The sequence below is a fragment of the Hemicordylus capensis genome, chromosome 4 (genome assembly GCF_027244095.1).
Source record: "Hemicordylus capensis ecotype Gifberg chromosome 4, rHemCap1.1.pri, whole genome shotgun sequence".
Lineage (NCBI taxonomy): Eukaryota > Metazoa > Chordata > Lepidosauria > Squamata > Cordylidae > Hemicordylus > Hemicordylus capensis.
Window position 1 is genome coordinate 267,422,924 of NC_069660.1, and position 16,753 is coordinate 267,439,676.

General features: G+C 46.1%; 1 protein-coding gene and 1 long non-coding RNA gene across 5 annotated transcripts in view; one reads left to right on the forward strand and one right to left on the reverse strand.

Annotated features, from left to right (window-relative positions):
- Positions 1 to 2,487, reverse strand: part of LOC128323998 (uncharacterized) — a 35,760-nt gene extending 33,273 nt beyond the window's left edge. The window contains exon 1 of the long non-coding RNA XR_008306564.1: positions 2,439 to 2,487. This is a non-coding gene — a long non-coding RNA (uncharacterized LOC128323998). The remainder of the gene's footprint in view (positions 1 to 2,438) is intronic.
- A 685-nt stretch (positions 2,488 to 3,172) lies between these two features.
- Positions 3,173 to 16,753, forward strand: part of C4H8orf34 (chromosome 4 C8orf34 homolog) — a 147,264-nt gene continuing 133,683 nt past the window's right edge. Inside the window, exon 1 of one of the 4 annotated variants that reach the window (XR_008306880.1) lies at positions 3,173 to 3,779. Coding sequence is in view for 1 of the 4 variants with exons in the window: in XM_053249107.1 (XP_053105082.1) it covers positions 3,711 to 3,779 (69 nt within the window). In the remaining 3 variants the exon portion in view is untranslated. The remainder of the gene's footprint in view (positions 3,780 to 16,753) is intronic. The other 3 variants (XR_008306879.1, XR_008306882.1, XM_053249107.1) reach the window with 3 other exon arrangements.

Below are 16,753 nucleotides of genomic sequence, written 5' to 3' on the forward strand. Positions count from 1 at the left end.
CCTCACCCCTCTTGGTCGTGGCTGCAGCGTTGCTGGAGCTATTGGCCGAGCTGCAGCCCCCTATCCCAGAGACCTCCTCACCTTCACCCACTACTGCTCCTCCCCACAGGAGCAGCAGTTGACCAGGCCCTTCCTTGCTGCTGCCACCGCCATGGCCGCTTGTTCACCTCAGGCCACTGACAGGCCCGGGCCCATCCCTTGCTTGCCTGCCTCTGCCAATAGCCTTTGTAGCCCCAAACAGCAGCAGTGGTTGACTGGGCCCTTCCTTGCTGCCGCTCATTCCCCCTCAGGCCACTGACAGGCTCAGGCCCATCCCTCGTCCTCCCTTCTTTCTCTCTTCCCCTCCCTTCTTTTTCTCTCTTTCTCTTTCCTCCACTTGCTCTTCCCCTCTGTCTTTCTCCTCCTCCTCCCTTTTCTTTCTTTCTCCCTTCCTGAGTTAACAGATCTTGTTCATCTTGTTTCCTCATCTAATTCACACAACGGCAGCCTCCTTCTCCTGAAAGGGCTCTTTCCTTTTCCTGACCCCTCTCTTTGCAGACCCCTGCCCACTATCTATCTATCTATACACACACACACACATATATATTCCTCTCCTCTACAATCAAGAACATCTTCTGACCAGTAACAGTTGCATTCCAACTGACCTTAACCATCACAGGTTCCTCCTCCCTATCTACATATGGAATCCTGACTGCCCAATCAGGTGCTTCTGCTTGCAAACTCTCACAAGAGCTGCCACAGGCATACCTTAGAGAATTATATATATAACTAGCCAACCCCGCACAGAGCATCTGTGCGGTGCTTTGGGGCCGGCTGTTTTCCCCTCCCTCTTCTTCCTGCCCTGGTCACTCCTCTCTTCCCCTTCCCTCTAGCCCTCCCCCTCCCATTCCTCCTCCCACACAGAGCCACACCGGGCAGCAGGAGGCCAAAAAGGGCCAAGCTGCCCACCCACCGCCACCATTTTTTCTCCCTCCCCTCTGCCTGCTGCTGCAGCTTTTCTCTGCCCCCATCCACCCGCCTGCCACCGCCGCTTTTCTCTCTCCCCATCCGCGCACCCCTGCCACTTTTCTCTCCCCTGCATCCGCCCACCCACCGCCGCTTTTCTCTCCCCCCCCCCGCCACCGCCAATTTCTTCCTCTTCTCCTCTTCACTCGGCCGGGCCTCTAACCAGAACTCTTACAGCGTGTTGCGAGAGTTCCGCTGCCAAATCCTGGACATGCATGCTGGCTAAGAGAATTAATTATATAGATATTCTTTTGAGTTTAGTTGCTGTTTGTGCCCTCAAGAACCCACATGTTCACAGACGTGTCATGGTTCATTGCGTGTGTCACAGTGTGTGTGTAGGATGATGATGCTCAACTTGCAGTCGGCCGTGAGCTCCAAAGGCCTTTAGGTCTAGGCTCCAAAATTACTTACGTGCACCTCTGGGGGCAGCCCAAGGCCCCCCAGCTCCCTAAGCAGTGACCCATCACCTCCAGCTCTTTCTCCCCACCTTTCCAGCTACACATGTTCTTTCCCCCTTCCCTCCTTTCCATGTAAAATGTAGATGTAAAGCACCCTGAGCAATTTTGTGAAGGGCGGTATATAAATCAAATAAATAAATAAATAAATAAATAACAAGGAATCCCAGATTGTTGACTACAACTCCCATAATTCCCAGCCTAAGGCCACTGCAGCTGGGAATGCTGGGAGTTGTAATCAACAACATCTGGAATTCCCTGTTAGATGGAATGCTGCTCCCCTCCTCTTTACAGCACCCAGCAGCACATCAGCAACACTACTACTTCTGTCCTCCTCCGCCGCTCCTGCCTCTGGCACTTTAAAAGCCAGATGGAAAGGGAGCAGAGGCAAACGTGGAGGAGAAGAGCTTAACATTTACTCTCCTCCTTCACAATCTCTCTTGTTCCCGTCTCCCCTATTCTTGAAATGTTAGACGCGGAAGTGGTGGAAAGTGGCAGCTTGCGTGCCATCACCAAGTAAGATCTGGGGGTAGCAGTGGCCTGGCAGAGGTGACTCAGAAGTAGCAGGCCAGTGGAGGTAGCCGTTAGTCAATCCACCGCTTCCACCAATCCATCACCTGAGATGGCTGCCTCACCTAGCCTTATTAGTGAGCTGCTCCAGGGAACGAGGAAATATATTCCTAAGGGCTGTGAACATATATGGCAGAGAATGCACAGTTCCAGGGATGTTGGAGTGGACCCTGGATCAAAAGTGAAAATGGGCTCCTGGGTCCCCCACTTGCTTCTCATTCTCCAGCCCATGTCTTTGCTGCAGAAGAACTCTAAGGTAACTGTGAAAAACAAAACATTCTCGCCACACCTTTTCTCTCACTCCTGTGCAAATATCCTCACCCTCCACACCCACACTTGCACATGTACATTCTCCTGGCTCAGAAATAAATATAAATAAATAAATAGATAGATAGATAGTTTGCTCACTGTATTTCCTGGAGAGGGCTCGTCTTTTTTGAAGCTGACCGAGATAAGTCCTCCAGTCAGGAGTCAACAGCCTACCAGTGAGTCTGGGAGATGGGAAGGACGCAGTGTGAGCAGGGGCGTAGCTAGGGGAGAGGGGGCCGTGTTTGCCCCTCTCCCCAGCGGCCCCTCAAAAATGAGGGAGATAATGAATAAAATAGGGAGGGTGGAGCTGGGGGCCCGGGTTCTTTGAACCCATCCGCTCAATTATAACTACACCCCTGAGTGTGAGATATGTCCACCCAGACCAACCCCCCCCCCGCCCTCCCCCAGAGATCCAGGCACATTTATTCCCCCACACCTCGTTCAGTTATAGCTACGTCTTTGCTTAAACTTTTGCAAGCCCTCCTTTATTGTGGAAAATACTCGGGAGGCAAAGAGTACCAGAAGAGTGTCGTCTGAATATAATTATAAAGTTGTTCTGTTCCTGCTCTGCTTTCCCTGTTGCTGGCAACGGCCAAAGACCGGGAGATGATAAATGCAGCCCGAGATGTGTTTGAATGTAGGCTAGCCGCACAGGAGTTGTGCATCGGGCGGGCGTCCAAAAAATGGCCCTTTTACAAGCGACGCTATCAAGCACGCGTTTCAGCCTGCCAGCGTCCCTTGTGAACACATTAATACGCGGTACCAACGTACATCCTAGCCCCTTTTCACTTTAAAGGAGGCGAGAAATGCCAACGCAGAGACTCAGCCGTAGTCATTTGCGAGGGAAGCAGCTCCCCCGTCCGGCCGCGCTTGGAAAGCACACCGCTTTTGCCATTGGCTTTGCACAAGAGGTGCTGTCGCTAGGGCGGCAGCTTGGCGGCTTCTGACGGAGCCGGAGTCCCTCTCTGTGTAACCAAGGAGCCGGCGTCTTTCGAGCAGCAGACACACAGTGTTGCTGCTGCTGCTGCTTCCACGTCCTCCTCTCCATGCACCAGGCGCTCTCCCAGCCCGTGGACGCCTATTTCGACCTCCATGGAAAGAGATCCGCCGCCGCCGCCGCCTTCTTCTCGCCTCGCAGCCCGGGTTCGGCTTTAAGGCGCGCGCACTGGCTCGCAGCAGGTACCCGAGTTAGCGCCGCTTTTCAGACTTCGGGATTTCTCACCCGTCAGACTCTGCCCTGCCGGCTCTTTCCTCCTCCGCTCCAGTCCCCGCTTTGCCGGAGAGCTGGGGAAACGGACCGCAGGAGAAGCAGCAGCTGCAGCAGCAGAACGCCAGTCCCCTCGCCTCGGTCGGTAGTACAGAGCTAACCTGATGGCGTCTCACCAGCAAAACAGGATCCAAGCCTACTTGGAGAAGAACAAGATCGGGCCCCTCTTTGAGGTAAGCCGCTCGGAGACCCCGGGTTTCTTGGTTCGGGTCGGGACCGAGCCAGGAGCGCTCAGCTCCTCTCTGGGGGCAAGCGCGCGCGGGGCTCACCAAGTAAACTTTCAGCTACGCCCTTAATTCATCTACAAGCCGTTGGGAGTCAGCGCGGTGTCAAGCCATGAGGGGCTGAGCTCCCGCCGGCGGACCTCCCCGTGCACCTCTGCCTCGCTGCACTTGCACGCAAGCGTGCTCCACCTCATGGAATTGCCAGAGCACGGCAGGCACAGATGTCTCTTCTTCTTCGTCGTCCTCCTCCTCGAGCTCTCTCCCTCCCTCCCTCCCACACACCTTCCCCTGTCTTTTACGTTCACTCTCCTTCTGGTTTTGTTCCAATTGCTCTCCTTTTCATGGATATATTTCATTCAGAACCAGGTTCCAGTTTCTTTAAGAATTGTGTCGAGGAGGAGAGGACAACTTACTGTACTGTGGACAGTTTTGGCTGCCATGCTCTGTTCTGATGGGAGAAGCTGCAGTGGCAACATTCTGTTAACAGGCACAGAAGGAAGCTTGCTTATAATGACTCAGGCAGCCCTTCTCTTTGTTTCCGCTTTCTGACACACAGACACAGAGCGGCTGATCCTTTCATGAGATGTGGGGAGATGGTGGTCTCAGGTGGCAGGTGTGGGACAGCAGTGGGTGCAGCCATCCCCACTCCCTTAGTGCCACCTTACTTAACTTCCCCTGCTATCTCCTCTCTATCCCTTCCTTCCTTCCTTCCTTCTCTCACCCCACCAGGGCATGCTTCATGTAGATATTCTATCTTATCTATCATATTTCTAAACCGCCTGACATGTACATCCCTAGGAGGTGTAAAGGTAAAGTGTGCAGTCGAGTCAGTGTTGGTTCCTGGCAACCACAGAGCCCTGTGGTTGTCTTTGGTAGAATACAGGAGTACATAAGTAAAAATACAACAAATTTAAAATCAGGATAAAATTAGTAAAACAATTTATGATATTAAACCAATTAAAAGAACAGGTGCATCTTAAGAGTCTTTTAAAAAACAGCCAGAGATGAGGAGACTCTGATTTTAACAGGGAATGCATTTGAGAGCCCCGGGGCAGCCACAGAGAAGGCCCGGTCCTGAGTAGCCACCAAACAAGCCGCTGGTAGCCGTAACCGGACCTCCCCAGATGAGCTTAATAGGCAGGAGGGTTCATGACAAAAGAGGTGCTCTATTAAATAACCTGGACCCAAGCCATTAAGGGCTTTATAGGTAATAACCAGCACTTTGTATTTTGCTTGGAAACCATATTGGCAGCCAGTGCAGTTCTTTTGAGATTGGTGCTATATGGTCTCTTCAGGTTACCCCAGAGACCGGTCTGGCTGCCGCACTGTGCAGCAACTCATTTCTGGACTGTGTGCAAAGGCAGCCCATGTAGAGTGCATTACTGGAAAGCCTGGAAGTTACCATTGTCCACCAGCTGCTGCTATACCAGGTCCTCGGTTTCCTATCTTTCTCCTTAGTCTGTGCCTCTTTCAAAATCTGCAAGAGTCAGATCAGGAAGTTGCAGCTCCCAATTTGAGCCCTGCAGGCTTTAAAGGTGGTGTACGGTACAGAGAGGAGACTCTTCTACATGACTCGCATCCTTTCAAATCTTGCAGTGGTCATATTTGACCCCTGTGGGCTTCAGAAGGGGCTGCCAAAAGCCTCCTCCTCCTGCCAAAAGCCTCCTCCTCGCTGTGCCCTTTCAAAACCTGCAGGGGTTGGATTTGACCCTTGCCGTGTTTAAAAGGAGTGTGGGGCAAGGATGGCTTCCTTTCACCTCTTCCCATTTCTTGCCCCTGAACCTTCTTAATGGCTCCAGGTTTGGGATTTGCCCCTTGAAGCCTTGAAAAGTGTACAGGATGAGAAGAAGGTACTGCCAGCAGCTCCAGCAGGATGGCCAGCACCGCATCCCACTCCCCTTTAAGGACTGTAGGCATCAAGCTTGGGTTTTGGGAGCTCCCAGTCTGCCTCTTGCAGGTTTTGAAATGGGTTCGGGGCAAGAAGAAGGTCAATAGCTTCTCTTCCTTGTCATGCTCTCTTTAAAACCTGTAGGACACGGCACACCTTGGCGGGGAGCAGGGCACGGCAACATTTGGTACCTTGCCTCAAGTGACCAGAGACCTTGGGTCATCTCTAAAACACAACTTTTCCAAAAAGTATAATGTTTTCCATTGTCTACCTGCTTCTATTCATGTGTTTTCTTTTACATATATGCTGTTTGCACTCACATTCCCATAATTTATTTATTATATTTAAAATATATATTTCCCTACCTCTCTTATAACCAATCCAAGACGGCAATAAACATAAATAAAAACAGCTTGCCACATGACCTGTATGTCTTTTCTTGGCTGGAGCCAGCGTGGTGTAGTGGTGAGAGTGCTGGCCTCGGACCGAGGAGACCTGAGTTCAAATCCCCATTCAGCCATGATACTAGCTGGGTGACTCTGGGCCAGTCACTTCTCTCTCAGCCTAGCCTACTTCACAGGGTTGTTGTGAAAAGAAACTTAAGTATGTAGTCTGGGCTCCTTGGAGGAAGATCGGGATATAAATGTAATAATAATAATAATCTTTCCTTCTTTCACATATGATTTTTCTTTGCCCACTACCTTTGTCTTTATACATGTTTTATCTGATATGTGCAACTTCTTTGTTCCCCACATGTTGCACATATTATCTCACCCCAACGTTTTGCCCTCTTCCTTTACTCACACACCTGCCAATTCTAAACAGTATAGCTGAGCTTTGCTTGAAGAGAGACAAATTGTGCGCTCTCCACCATTGTAGTCATTGCCATATTATATCTTTTCCCCCCTGTTTCCACACTTGCCCAGAGTCAGAGAAAATGGACTGCGCTGGAATTAATCTGGAATATCTGTCACTTTGGGGCTTGTGAATAGTCCAGGCTGTCATGGATCATTGACTGGCCCTGTGCGTGCATTTACTGAGAGGAAGAGCATTCTATGAGTTGCCAGGACACAGGGTCAGAGAGTGACTTTGCACTGCCCGGCCACAGAATACAGCTCAAGGCAGCCATACTTCGCCCTTCCTGTCATTTCAATGTGAGGGATGGAGAGTGTTCTAGAGTTGCAGTGGACAGGGGACTGGTGAGGGCTACACATGCAGACTCAGCACATGGAAGTACTTGCTTCAGGGTATAATGCAAAAGAAGCATTACTGGATTTTGATAGCAAACCAGGGGATAGACAAAGATTTATGCATGCCAGGCTCTAGCATGACACTGGGGCTATTATCTTATTTTGACTGATCTGAAACCATGTGAGAGATTAGTTCAGGATTATTGGAAGCACAAGGCAGACTTTTATTTTAAAGATAGCTGTAAAAGTGGTCCACACTATTGAAGTACATGTTGTGCTTTGATAGTAGCAACATCTGCAAAATCTTGAAATGTTTTAGTGGTAAGATCTAACTTTCTGGCTGTCTCTGGTGATGTTATGTAAAGTAAAGGTACCGTTGAGTCAGTGTCAACTCCTGGTGACCACAGAGCCCTGTGGTTGTCTTTGGTAGAATACAGGAGAGGTTTACCATTGCCATCACCCACTTGGTATGAGATGATGCCTTATTCAGCATCTTCCTGTAATTGCTGCTGCCTGATGTAGGTGTTTCTTCGAATCGGCAACTTCTGGCTTGCTAGTCAAGTCAGTTCTCCGCTGCACCATTAGGTGGCTTGTATATGTATATATTGTTAATTATTAACTCATCAGAAATACAATTCTAGTTTCAGATCCTGGTTTATTTGCGGATGTTGACTGGAATAAGCCAGGGTCCCCTGGTTCGGATGTCATGACAGTTCCAGTTTGTACTGAGCCAGGATCAGAAAATAGTCTGTCCTCCCTTCATCTGCAAAGAGGAACGGGGAGCACACACTCCAGAGGCTAAGGGATGTTGAGCAAAACCAGGATCAATCCTGCCTTCATGTGAGGCAGGATTGATACAGTTATCCCTCGCCATCCATGAGGGTTCTGTTCCTGCAAAACCTTGCTGTTGGCAAATTTGTAATTGGTGAGCAATTGAAATCAATGGGAAACAGGGTTGGGGACTGCGGTCGCAGAAAGACCAGAAAATAAAAGAAAAAAATAACAAAATTTGCCAAAAATCCCTTAAAATCACCAAGAATAAGCAAGAGGAGTGAGCAAATTGAACTTCCCCAAATCATTCAAACATTTTGAACCCGAAGGCCCTTTTGAACCCCCCCAAACCACTCAAAGTCACTTTAAATTGTGAGGAGTTGGCAGGTTCAGCAAGAGGAATGAGAACACTGAGCCTCTGAACCCCACAAAATTGCAGGAAACCCCCCTCCCCAATCACTAACAAATCTCGCCAGACTGTGGATACTTGGGTCACAGTTGGTGAGACTGGTCACAGTTTCCCAGTCATGGATACTTAAAACCGTGATTAGGAAAACCGCAGTTGGTGAGAGATGACTGTAGACGAGTGATATGCCTGTTTCAGATTGTCCCACAAACCATGCATTTATTCCCCTCATGTGCCTTACTGAATTCAAAGCTTCTTGGTTTTTTAAACCACAGTTTCCCAAGATTAGCTTGAATTAGCGTGGTTTCCAAATTTGGTCTGTATAGTTTTCACACAGTTTCTGATTCAGACATCGTGGGAGCTTATGGCTTACAGAATCACCTTACCCCAGGTTCCCCAGGGTTGAGGAAATAGAGAACACACAAACAACTTGCTTCTGATCCAACAAACTATGGCTTATTGCATCTTCTGAGCTAGAACAGCTCAGTGATCTGAGATCTGAACTGGGAATTTCCTGTTCATTCTTTTAGCCTTTGCATGACTCCAAGTCTTGGAGGTAGTATTTCAGAGGATGGCATACAGTCTTCATAAAAAATATTTCCAACACCAATGTTAACACTTTATTCACATGCTATATGGCATGTGAAGTTAAGGACACTGATACTGGCAGAGAAAGTTCATTATTCATGGGCCAATACAGATTAACACAGACCCCTACACACAATAATGTTGAGGCCACAGCAAGAATATGCCTGCCCCAGCGTCACTAAAGGACATGCCAATGTGATCTTGGCACATCGTTTAATCGTATGTGAGGGGTGTTAATCAGAATTGCCCTTCTACATGTGCTACAAAACCCTGTTTAAACAGGGTTTTGTAGGGTGTGTAGGGGGGGTAATTTGGATGATCTATCCTCTCCCACAATGAGAGGACATGCCAAATTGCATTGGTATGTCCTTTAGTGACGCTGGGGCAGGCATGCCCTCTCCACACCCGCAACATTATCACATATAGGGATCCATGTTCATCTGAACCGGCCCCATGCTAAATAACAGACTACATGCCAGAGGGAAATACAGATAGATTTTTGAAGGGTAGGGTGGTTCTGTGTCCTTCATCAATTATTGGTGCACATGTTACATGGTGCACAGCAAATATACAGTGTGTGTGTATTTGGATTTGGATTTCTGAACTGCCATATCCATTAAACTCTGGCTGTTTAACATTTCAGTTGTTTAACATTTTAAGGCTGTTCTCATGAGCAGCCTGGGCTTGGCTGCCCATGAGAACTGTTGGGTTCCATGCAGATCCTGGCATTGCCAAACCCAACTTCATAGCCCAGCTGTTAGCCAGGGTTAAGAACACGAGCATGCCCTTAACCTGGCTCCTGGGATTGTATGTCTGCTTGGGCTACTTGCAGACACAGAGAGATGCCCAGAATGCCCATCTCCCGGGGGAATCCCCAAATGCACTGCGCTTGTCGCATGGTGCATTGAGGGATATCTGGGGACTGGGATGCATTGTCCCGGCCTCTGGAGATCCATGCTGCTTGGGGCAGCGCAGATTATCTGGGAGTGCGGTCCACACTCCCAGCAACATTTACTTCATTGTCTGGGGAGAAGGTGAGTTGGACCTAGTCTCCCCCCAACCCCACCTGCTGGGTTGTGAACCCTTTACTGCCTTCCTAAAGTAGGAAAGGCCTGTACTAACATTCATCATGAGAAATGTAGTTAGATGTAGGGAAAACACCATTGCTTTTTGTAGAACAGTAGTTAAGATTTAGCTTTTGTTTTTGTATGAGAAGTTTTCAAGCTCTCCAAGCAGAATTAGAAGGCTTTTCATTATAGTTTAATACATATGAAGATGGATTCATAATGACTTTCCTACTTTGTTCCCTTGCTGAAGCACACAGAAATGTGCTTAAGGGCTCCAGCTCTGACAAAAGGGCTGCCCTTTGTCAGGACCTTGCCCCAGCATCAGCTGCAAAGAAAGTGAAGCGTGGCAAGACTAATTGTGACTTATAACATTTTATTATATACTATACATAAAAATCAATACATAAGTGTGTGCAGATATGTTTAGAAAATATTCACAGAATTTTTACATGGCAAAAATGGGGTGTACTGCAAGTAATAACAAAAAACTAATATGCAAATGTTTCATTCTAAAATGTAACTGAGTTGAGGTTTTTAGTGTTTGCCAATTGTTTGTGGCTCTCAGAATACAAACAATTATGTATTTGGAGTAATATTTTAAAACTAGCTGATCTGGCACAGAGCCTCTGCTCCCCTTGTTCTCCATGTCTCTCCCCACCCCATCTTCATTTTGTCCCTTCAGCCCCAATGCACTCTCCCCCTCCCAGTCCGCTTTCTCTCACTGCCCTCCCACGGCAGTTTCCACCGCCAGCTGGCCAGCCTGACTGCTGCTTTCCGTCCTCTCCAACTCGCTGTACCGGCTGCCGCTTTCCCTCCCTGTCCGTCGGCTGGCCGGCCTGGCCACCATCTGTCTTTCCCCGCCGCTATCCAGCAGCTGCTTGCAGACTCTTACGAGAGCTGCCACGCATGGGATTAGTGATGAGTATGCCTAAGAGAAATATATATTTTAAAAAATATTATTTCAATGTAAATCCATTGAACTCCATGCTAACGTGGCAAAGAGGCACCTTTTAACGTGGTGAGGGGGAGAGTAACTGGCCCTATCTACCCCCAGCACAGTACTTCCAGTGACTGTTGCTGGTGTCTATCTTGTGTTTAGGCATCTGCCCGAAACATTTCGGAGGCCATTATGAAGGCCTCCGAAACGTTTCGGCACTGGGGGCGTTTCGGCGTTTCGTTGCCTACGGGGGGTAGCGCTTTAAGGGCGGGGGAGGGTGTACTCACCCCTCCCGCCGCATTTCCCCCGCCGGCGCGCTGTCATTTGGAAGCCTCTTGGGGCGGCAGCATTCCTCCCTGCCGCCCCGTTTGCCCCGTCGGCCGGAAGTGGCCGGAAGTCGCAAGTGTGTGTGTGCCCGTCGTGCGTGCGCACGCGCCCTTCTGCCATGTGCACGCGCACACACGACGGGCGCACGCACACTCGCGACTTCCAGTCACTTCTGGCCGACGGGGCAAATGGGGCGGCAGGGAGGAACGCTGCTGCCCCGAGGGGCTTCCAAATGACAGCGCGCCGGCGGGGGAAATGCGGCGGGAGGGGTGAGTACACCCTCTCCCACCCTTAAAGCACTACCCCCCGTCGGCAACAACGATCTTCGTGCACATCCCTACTTGTGTTTCTTTTAGATTGTGAGCCCTTTGGGGACAGGGATCCATCTTATTTATTTATTATTTCTCTGTGTAAACCACCCTGAGCCATTTTTGGAAGGGTGGTATAGAAATCGAAATAATAATAATAATAATAATAAATCATGATATTGTTGAGTATCTTTAAAATGCATCCCAACATCTGAAAATGTTGCTGCATTTTAAGAAATAATCAAGACTGAGAACTCTGTAAATGCAGATTTTATGAATTCCTATTGTAAAAGGAATCTAAGTCACAGGTAAACAAAACATACCATTTCCTCCCACCCCAGGGTTTCCCCCCACCAAAAAACTATATCCCCCCCCCCTTTTTTTAAACTTAGGATGTGTACCAGAACAATGAAAGTGTCAAACTGTATTTGGCAACTAGCTCATTAATGAATTTTAGTTTATTCAAAATGTTCGTGGCAAGAAACCCATATTAAAAATGCCTTACTGCTTCTAATTAAAGCACATGGCTTGCCAACAATATATATTGCATTGCATTTTATGCTCTCTAAAAAAATTCAGTTTTCCCTACATTAACGTTGAACTTTAAATAACTCAGCCACCTGGTAGTACATATGCTGTTAAGTAGAGATGGCAAAAATATTATTTATAATTAATTCTGTCCTGAAAATCCCCCAAAGACTGCTTAATGGCTAAATGATAATGCTACCAAATATTATAGACACATTTCAAACTTTTTGTGGAAAGTTTTTACATTAATTTTTCCAAGGGTTTTTGTATAAAAACAATAGATCATAAGCTATGGTCAGATTTTCCCACATCCCAAATATGACTCTGAACTTTAATTTTTAGCCTCGCAATCAGTCGGAGTAGACTGGCCCTAGTTTTGACAGAGGCCACAAAATGCTATATGATGTGTGTGTGTCTGCGTGCATGCATTTGCATATACGTACCTGTTTAGATATTTATAGAATTTTTGCATTTTTAAGTTCAGAGTGAATATTTGGTATAAAAAACTGTACTCTTTTAAAGTATTTCATATAAATATAAAATACATTAATTTTATTTAATGCACCAAAATTGTATACATTAAGATTATAATATGTTTTATTAGATCAGATACCAAAGTGGTCTAGGTATCGTGCTGGTTCAGACGATGATCTAAACCCTAGTTTAAATTATTATGAGTGAGCCTGGGCTCACATGCTTTCCCTCCCCTCTCCTCCTCTGCAAGCCAGAGGTGGTGATTGAAAAATATCACTTTCACTTTTGAGCTAACCCCATTTCTCTGTTATGTTTGAACATGGAGAACTGTGATTAGTTCAAAAATGAAAGTGAAAGCTTTTGATCTCCATCTTTGGACCATGAAGGAGGGGAGGGGGGCTGCAGGGAGGGCATGCTCATTCACAAACATCTAAACCAGGGCTGCACAACTTCAGCCCTCCAGCTTGTTGGACTGCAGCTCCCATCATCCCCAATCAGCATGGCCAGTAGTCAGGTATGATGAGAGTTGTAGTCCAACATCTGCAGAAGGGCCGGAGTTGTGCAGCCCTCATCTATACCAGGGATTCTCAATGTTGGGTCCCCAGATGTTGTTGGACTACAACTCCCAGAATCCCCAGCCACAGATGCCATATCTGGGGATTCTGGGAGTTGTAGTCTGACAACATCTGGGGGCCCAAGGTTGAGAAACCTTGATCTAGACAATGGTCTGAACTGGAGAATTATGTGTGCTGGTTAACTTCTGATTTAAAAAGTGAAAGAAACTTTGCTGACTCGTTATTTTAGGCATACGTCATAGTGTGAGTGTGGTATAAAAAGCTTTAGTGTTCACATGTGCACTTATGCAGCAGTCAAAAGTGGAAAAGCTTCTGAAACTGGCATGCAGTATCTTTCCCTTATTAGAAATTCATTTATGTATCTCTGTGCAGTGATGTATTCCTCTCAGCTCAGATTTCAATAGCTCTTTTTCTATATTCTAAACGAATAGCCATATTTGTACTAGCCAGCAGACAAAAGCTGCTCTTGTGCATTCGAGCCAAATTGCTTTCATAGATCCCCCCCCCCCGAGGTAGGAAAGATAGTTTTGGAGGGCGATATGGCTTATTAGATTTGGCGGGGGGGGGTAAGTACAATATGGGAGAGAATTCCTCAAATGTTTGGGGTGAATAGAATATGCACCCTGGGAATAGCACCTACTTAATAATATACAGTTGATGAAATAGGCCGATGCCTGCAAAACTCATGGCACATTAAGTCTTTTTGTGTTCTCAGAGATCTTACCTTTCTGCATTGTTAATTGCTCATCATACAGCCAACCTAGATATGATGGCACCAGACCTCTGACTCCAAATGAGGGTCTGTTCAATCATGAAAGTCAATGAGTGGGGCAACTTAAAGTGCTTTTGCTTCCTCCCTGCAGCACCTACTCCCAACAGCCACTTTTTTCTCAGTAGGACATATTTTCACTGTTAAAGTCCAGTATACCAAAAAAATTGATCTTATACTACAGATGTTATGGGTAGTGGAGAGGAATTTTAAAATTCACTTTCCACTTTCCATGTGGTTGGAGAAGACCCATATTTAAAAACATGATGGTCTGCCACCATCAAGTTTAATATAGTTAATAGATTATATAAATAATATAACTGCATGTAGCAAACATGTTTCTTTTACATTTAAGGCTAAATTAAATGTACATTAAGCCCATGAATAAGAGATGGACTTAAAACTATGAGTATCTTTCTCCACCCACCTCAAAGTGTAACTGGAGGGACAGTGCACATTGGAATTGAAATGCTGGGGAGGTGAGGGTTAACACTTTCCCTCATGCCATTTTTCTGTCACAAATTGTCCCTTGAGAATTGCAGCTGTTTGCTGCAATTCGCCACTTTGGGGTCAAATAGATGCTTCAGGAGACTGGATGATGTGAAGAAGCAAAAAATGTGTAGAAAGCATATGATATACTATTTAAGAAGAAAAATAAAACTTGAACGGTAGCCAGTACAGGTGCTGGAAGACTGAGGGCAACATGTCAAAGTTTAGGAAGGGCAAAGCCCTTTTACAGCAAAAACATGGGAGGAGAGGATAATGTGAAGCAAGGGATAAGGTTTATTGCTCGTGGTGGTGCTTGCTAGGCATGTGCACAAACTGAGGTTTGTGCACTGGTCCGAATTTGGACAGGTTCGTGGTTCTGCAAACCAATTCATTCTGGTTCAGCCCAGCCACAAACCAGTTTGGTGGTTCAAGGGTGGCTCTAGGACTAGATTAAAGCATGTCTAGTGCTTGCTTTTTGGAGAATGAAAACTTGTAGAACACACATTTGCTATTAGATATGTAGAAGAAAAAAAGGGTAATTCTGTTTCAAAGTATTTATTAACATTAAAATAGATCTGTTTTACTTAGTAGGTTTTCCAGCAATACATCTGTAAATAATCTGCTCCAGTTCTTTGGATTACAGATGTTGTTTGACTAATCCAGCAGAAACAGTGACGTATCCAACCAAAATCCTTAAATAACTAAGAACAGTGCTAAAGACAGATACAAATTGGGACAGAAGCATTTCCAGATCCTGAGTTGAGTACCACTTGCAGCCAAGGGTCAAAGCTCAGAAAAGGGCATATTTATATTGATGTCTGGAGTATGTAGTAGTTGGGTACAGTTTTGCACAGACAAGATGGACTTGTCATAAGTGCCAGACTCCCAGGTGATTCAAATAACCACTGTAGAAGTGAAAGCTGAGTTTCTCCTCTGTTTTCATAGCATAAAGTAGTCTTGTGAAATCAGTTTCATATGGTAAGATTGCAAGTCACACTTCCTTTATATTGATGAACAAGAAGAAACTTTTGTTTTATTTTGTATTCTTCCATTTTACCAGTCATGCAGATCTATCTCGGGTTGTGTTCTTACACTCAATTATTGTCTCAGGCAATGGGAATTAAATAGAGAATGAATCAATGCAGCCAGGAAATTATCACTAGTTAAAGTCACCCTAAAAATACTGCCAAAGAGAGAAGCAGTTAATTAAGGCCAGGTTTTTAAGCCGTGTTAGAAACAAATATATATCTATACATGTCAGAAGCAATGAGAGGGGAAAACAAAGGAGCAGAGTCCAGGGACGGATCCGTGTGTGTGTGTGTGTGTGTGTGTGTGTGTGCGCGCGCGCATGCAAATGTGCAGCTGCACCCCCTGTGAATTTGGGTCAAATCTCATGGAGATTGGCAGTAGCAGAGAGTAAAAAAGGGGTTAATTTCTAGTCCTGCCGTCTCTCAGCCTTATTGGTTCTCTTGGAGTCTTGTGCATTTCCTCTCCCACTTGGGACTTGAAGGTATTTGCAGAGAGCTTGTAGTTGGGCCTATTGTCTCCTTCAGAGAAGGAAAGTAAACAATTTTTTAAAAAATGAACCCTTATGTGTTTGGTTTGGGGTGTGTGTGTGTGTGTGTGTGTGTGTGTGTGTGTGTGTGTGTGATTTGTTCCCCTTGCTTAAGCCATGGTGTTGCTCTTCCCCCACTATGAGCTGTGTGTGTATATGTGAGAGAAGTCCCACCCTGTGTGTGTGAGAGAGAGTGAGTTTTAAACTTTTTAAACTCCCGTGCCAACAGTATGCCTTCTTGTGAGAAAATTAGTACAAAGGTATTAAAACCTTTAAAAAGAATAAGAGGGAAGAAAAAATACTCTGCAAAATGGATCTGTTTTTGTTTTTGTGCCTGCCTTTTGTTTCTGAAGGCACTAAACTGCCTGTAGCTCTAATCTGGTCTGTGTGGGCTTCCCCCCGCTCCACCCCCCTTATTAAAAATATTTATATGCTGCTTTTTTAGCAACAAAGTTCTCAAAATGGCTTAAATAGCAAAATATGAGAAAATGGTTCTCTCTCAACACGTTTCCCCTTATACTCATTCCTATTTCATTTTGCTTTGTGCTTGTAACAGTAGTTCATATATAAATAAATTACATGTTGTCTTTTAATGGACTAAAATACCCCAACTTCTTGAAAGTAGCTTCACAAATTGATAAAATGAGCATTAAGCATCACCCCCACTCCCCGCACCAAAAGTCTGTTTTTATACATTTGCTTCAGAATAAGGCTTTGCAAATCGGATCACAAGAAACTCATTTTTAAAACTTCCTTGCCAATGAAATGCTTGGTTGTCTTTAAATCCTAAGAAATTGTGGCAACTTCATGTGACATTCTGCTGTCCTGTAAGAGATCAAACAAGGCTGCTTGCTACTGTGGGTAGTAGGTTCCTGGAGGCTCAGGAAATGGTGGCAAACGGTGAAAAATGGACCTAACAAAGTAAAAAAGGGCCCTACCATGCTCCACGGGTCTCCAGTTGTCCAGCAATGCCCCCCAAAAGTCCCAAATCTGGTGTTTTTGCAATAAAAAAATCATTTCTCATCTGTCAGCGTCTGTCTGTCTATCTATC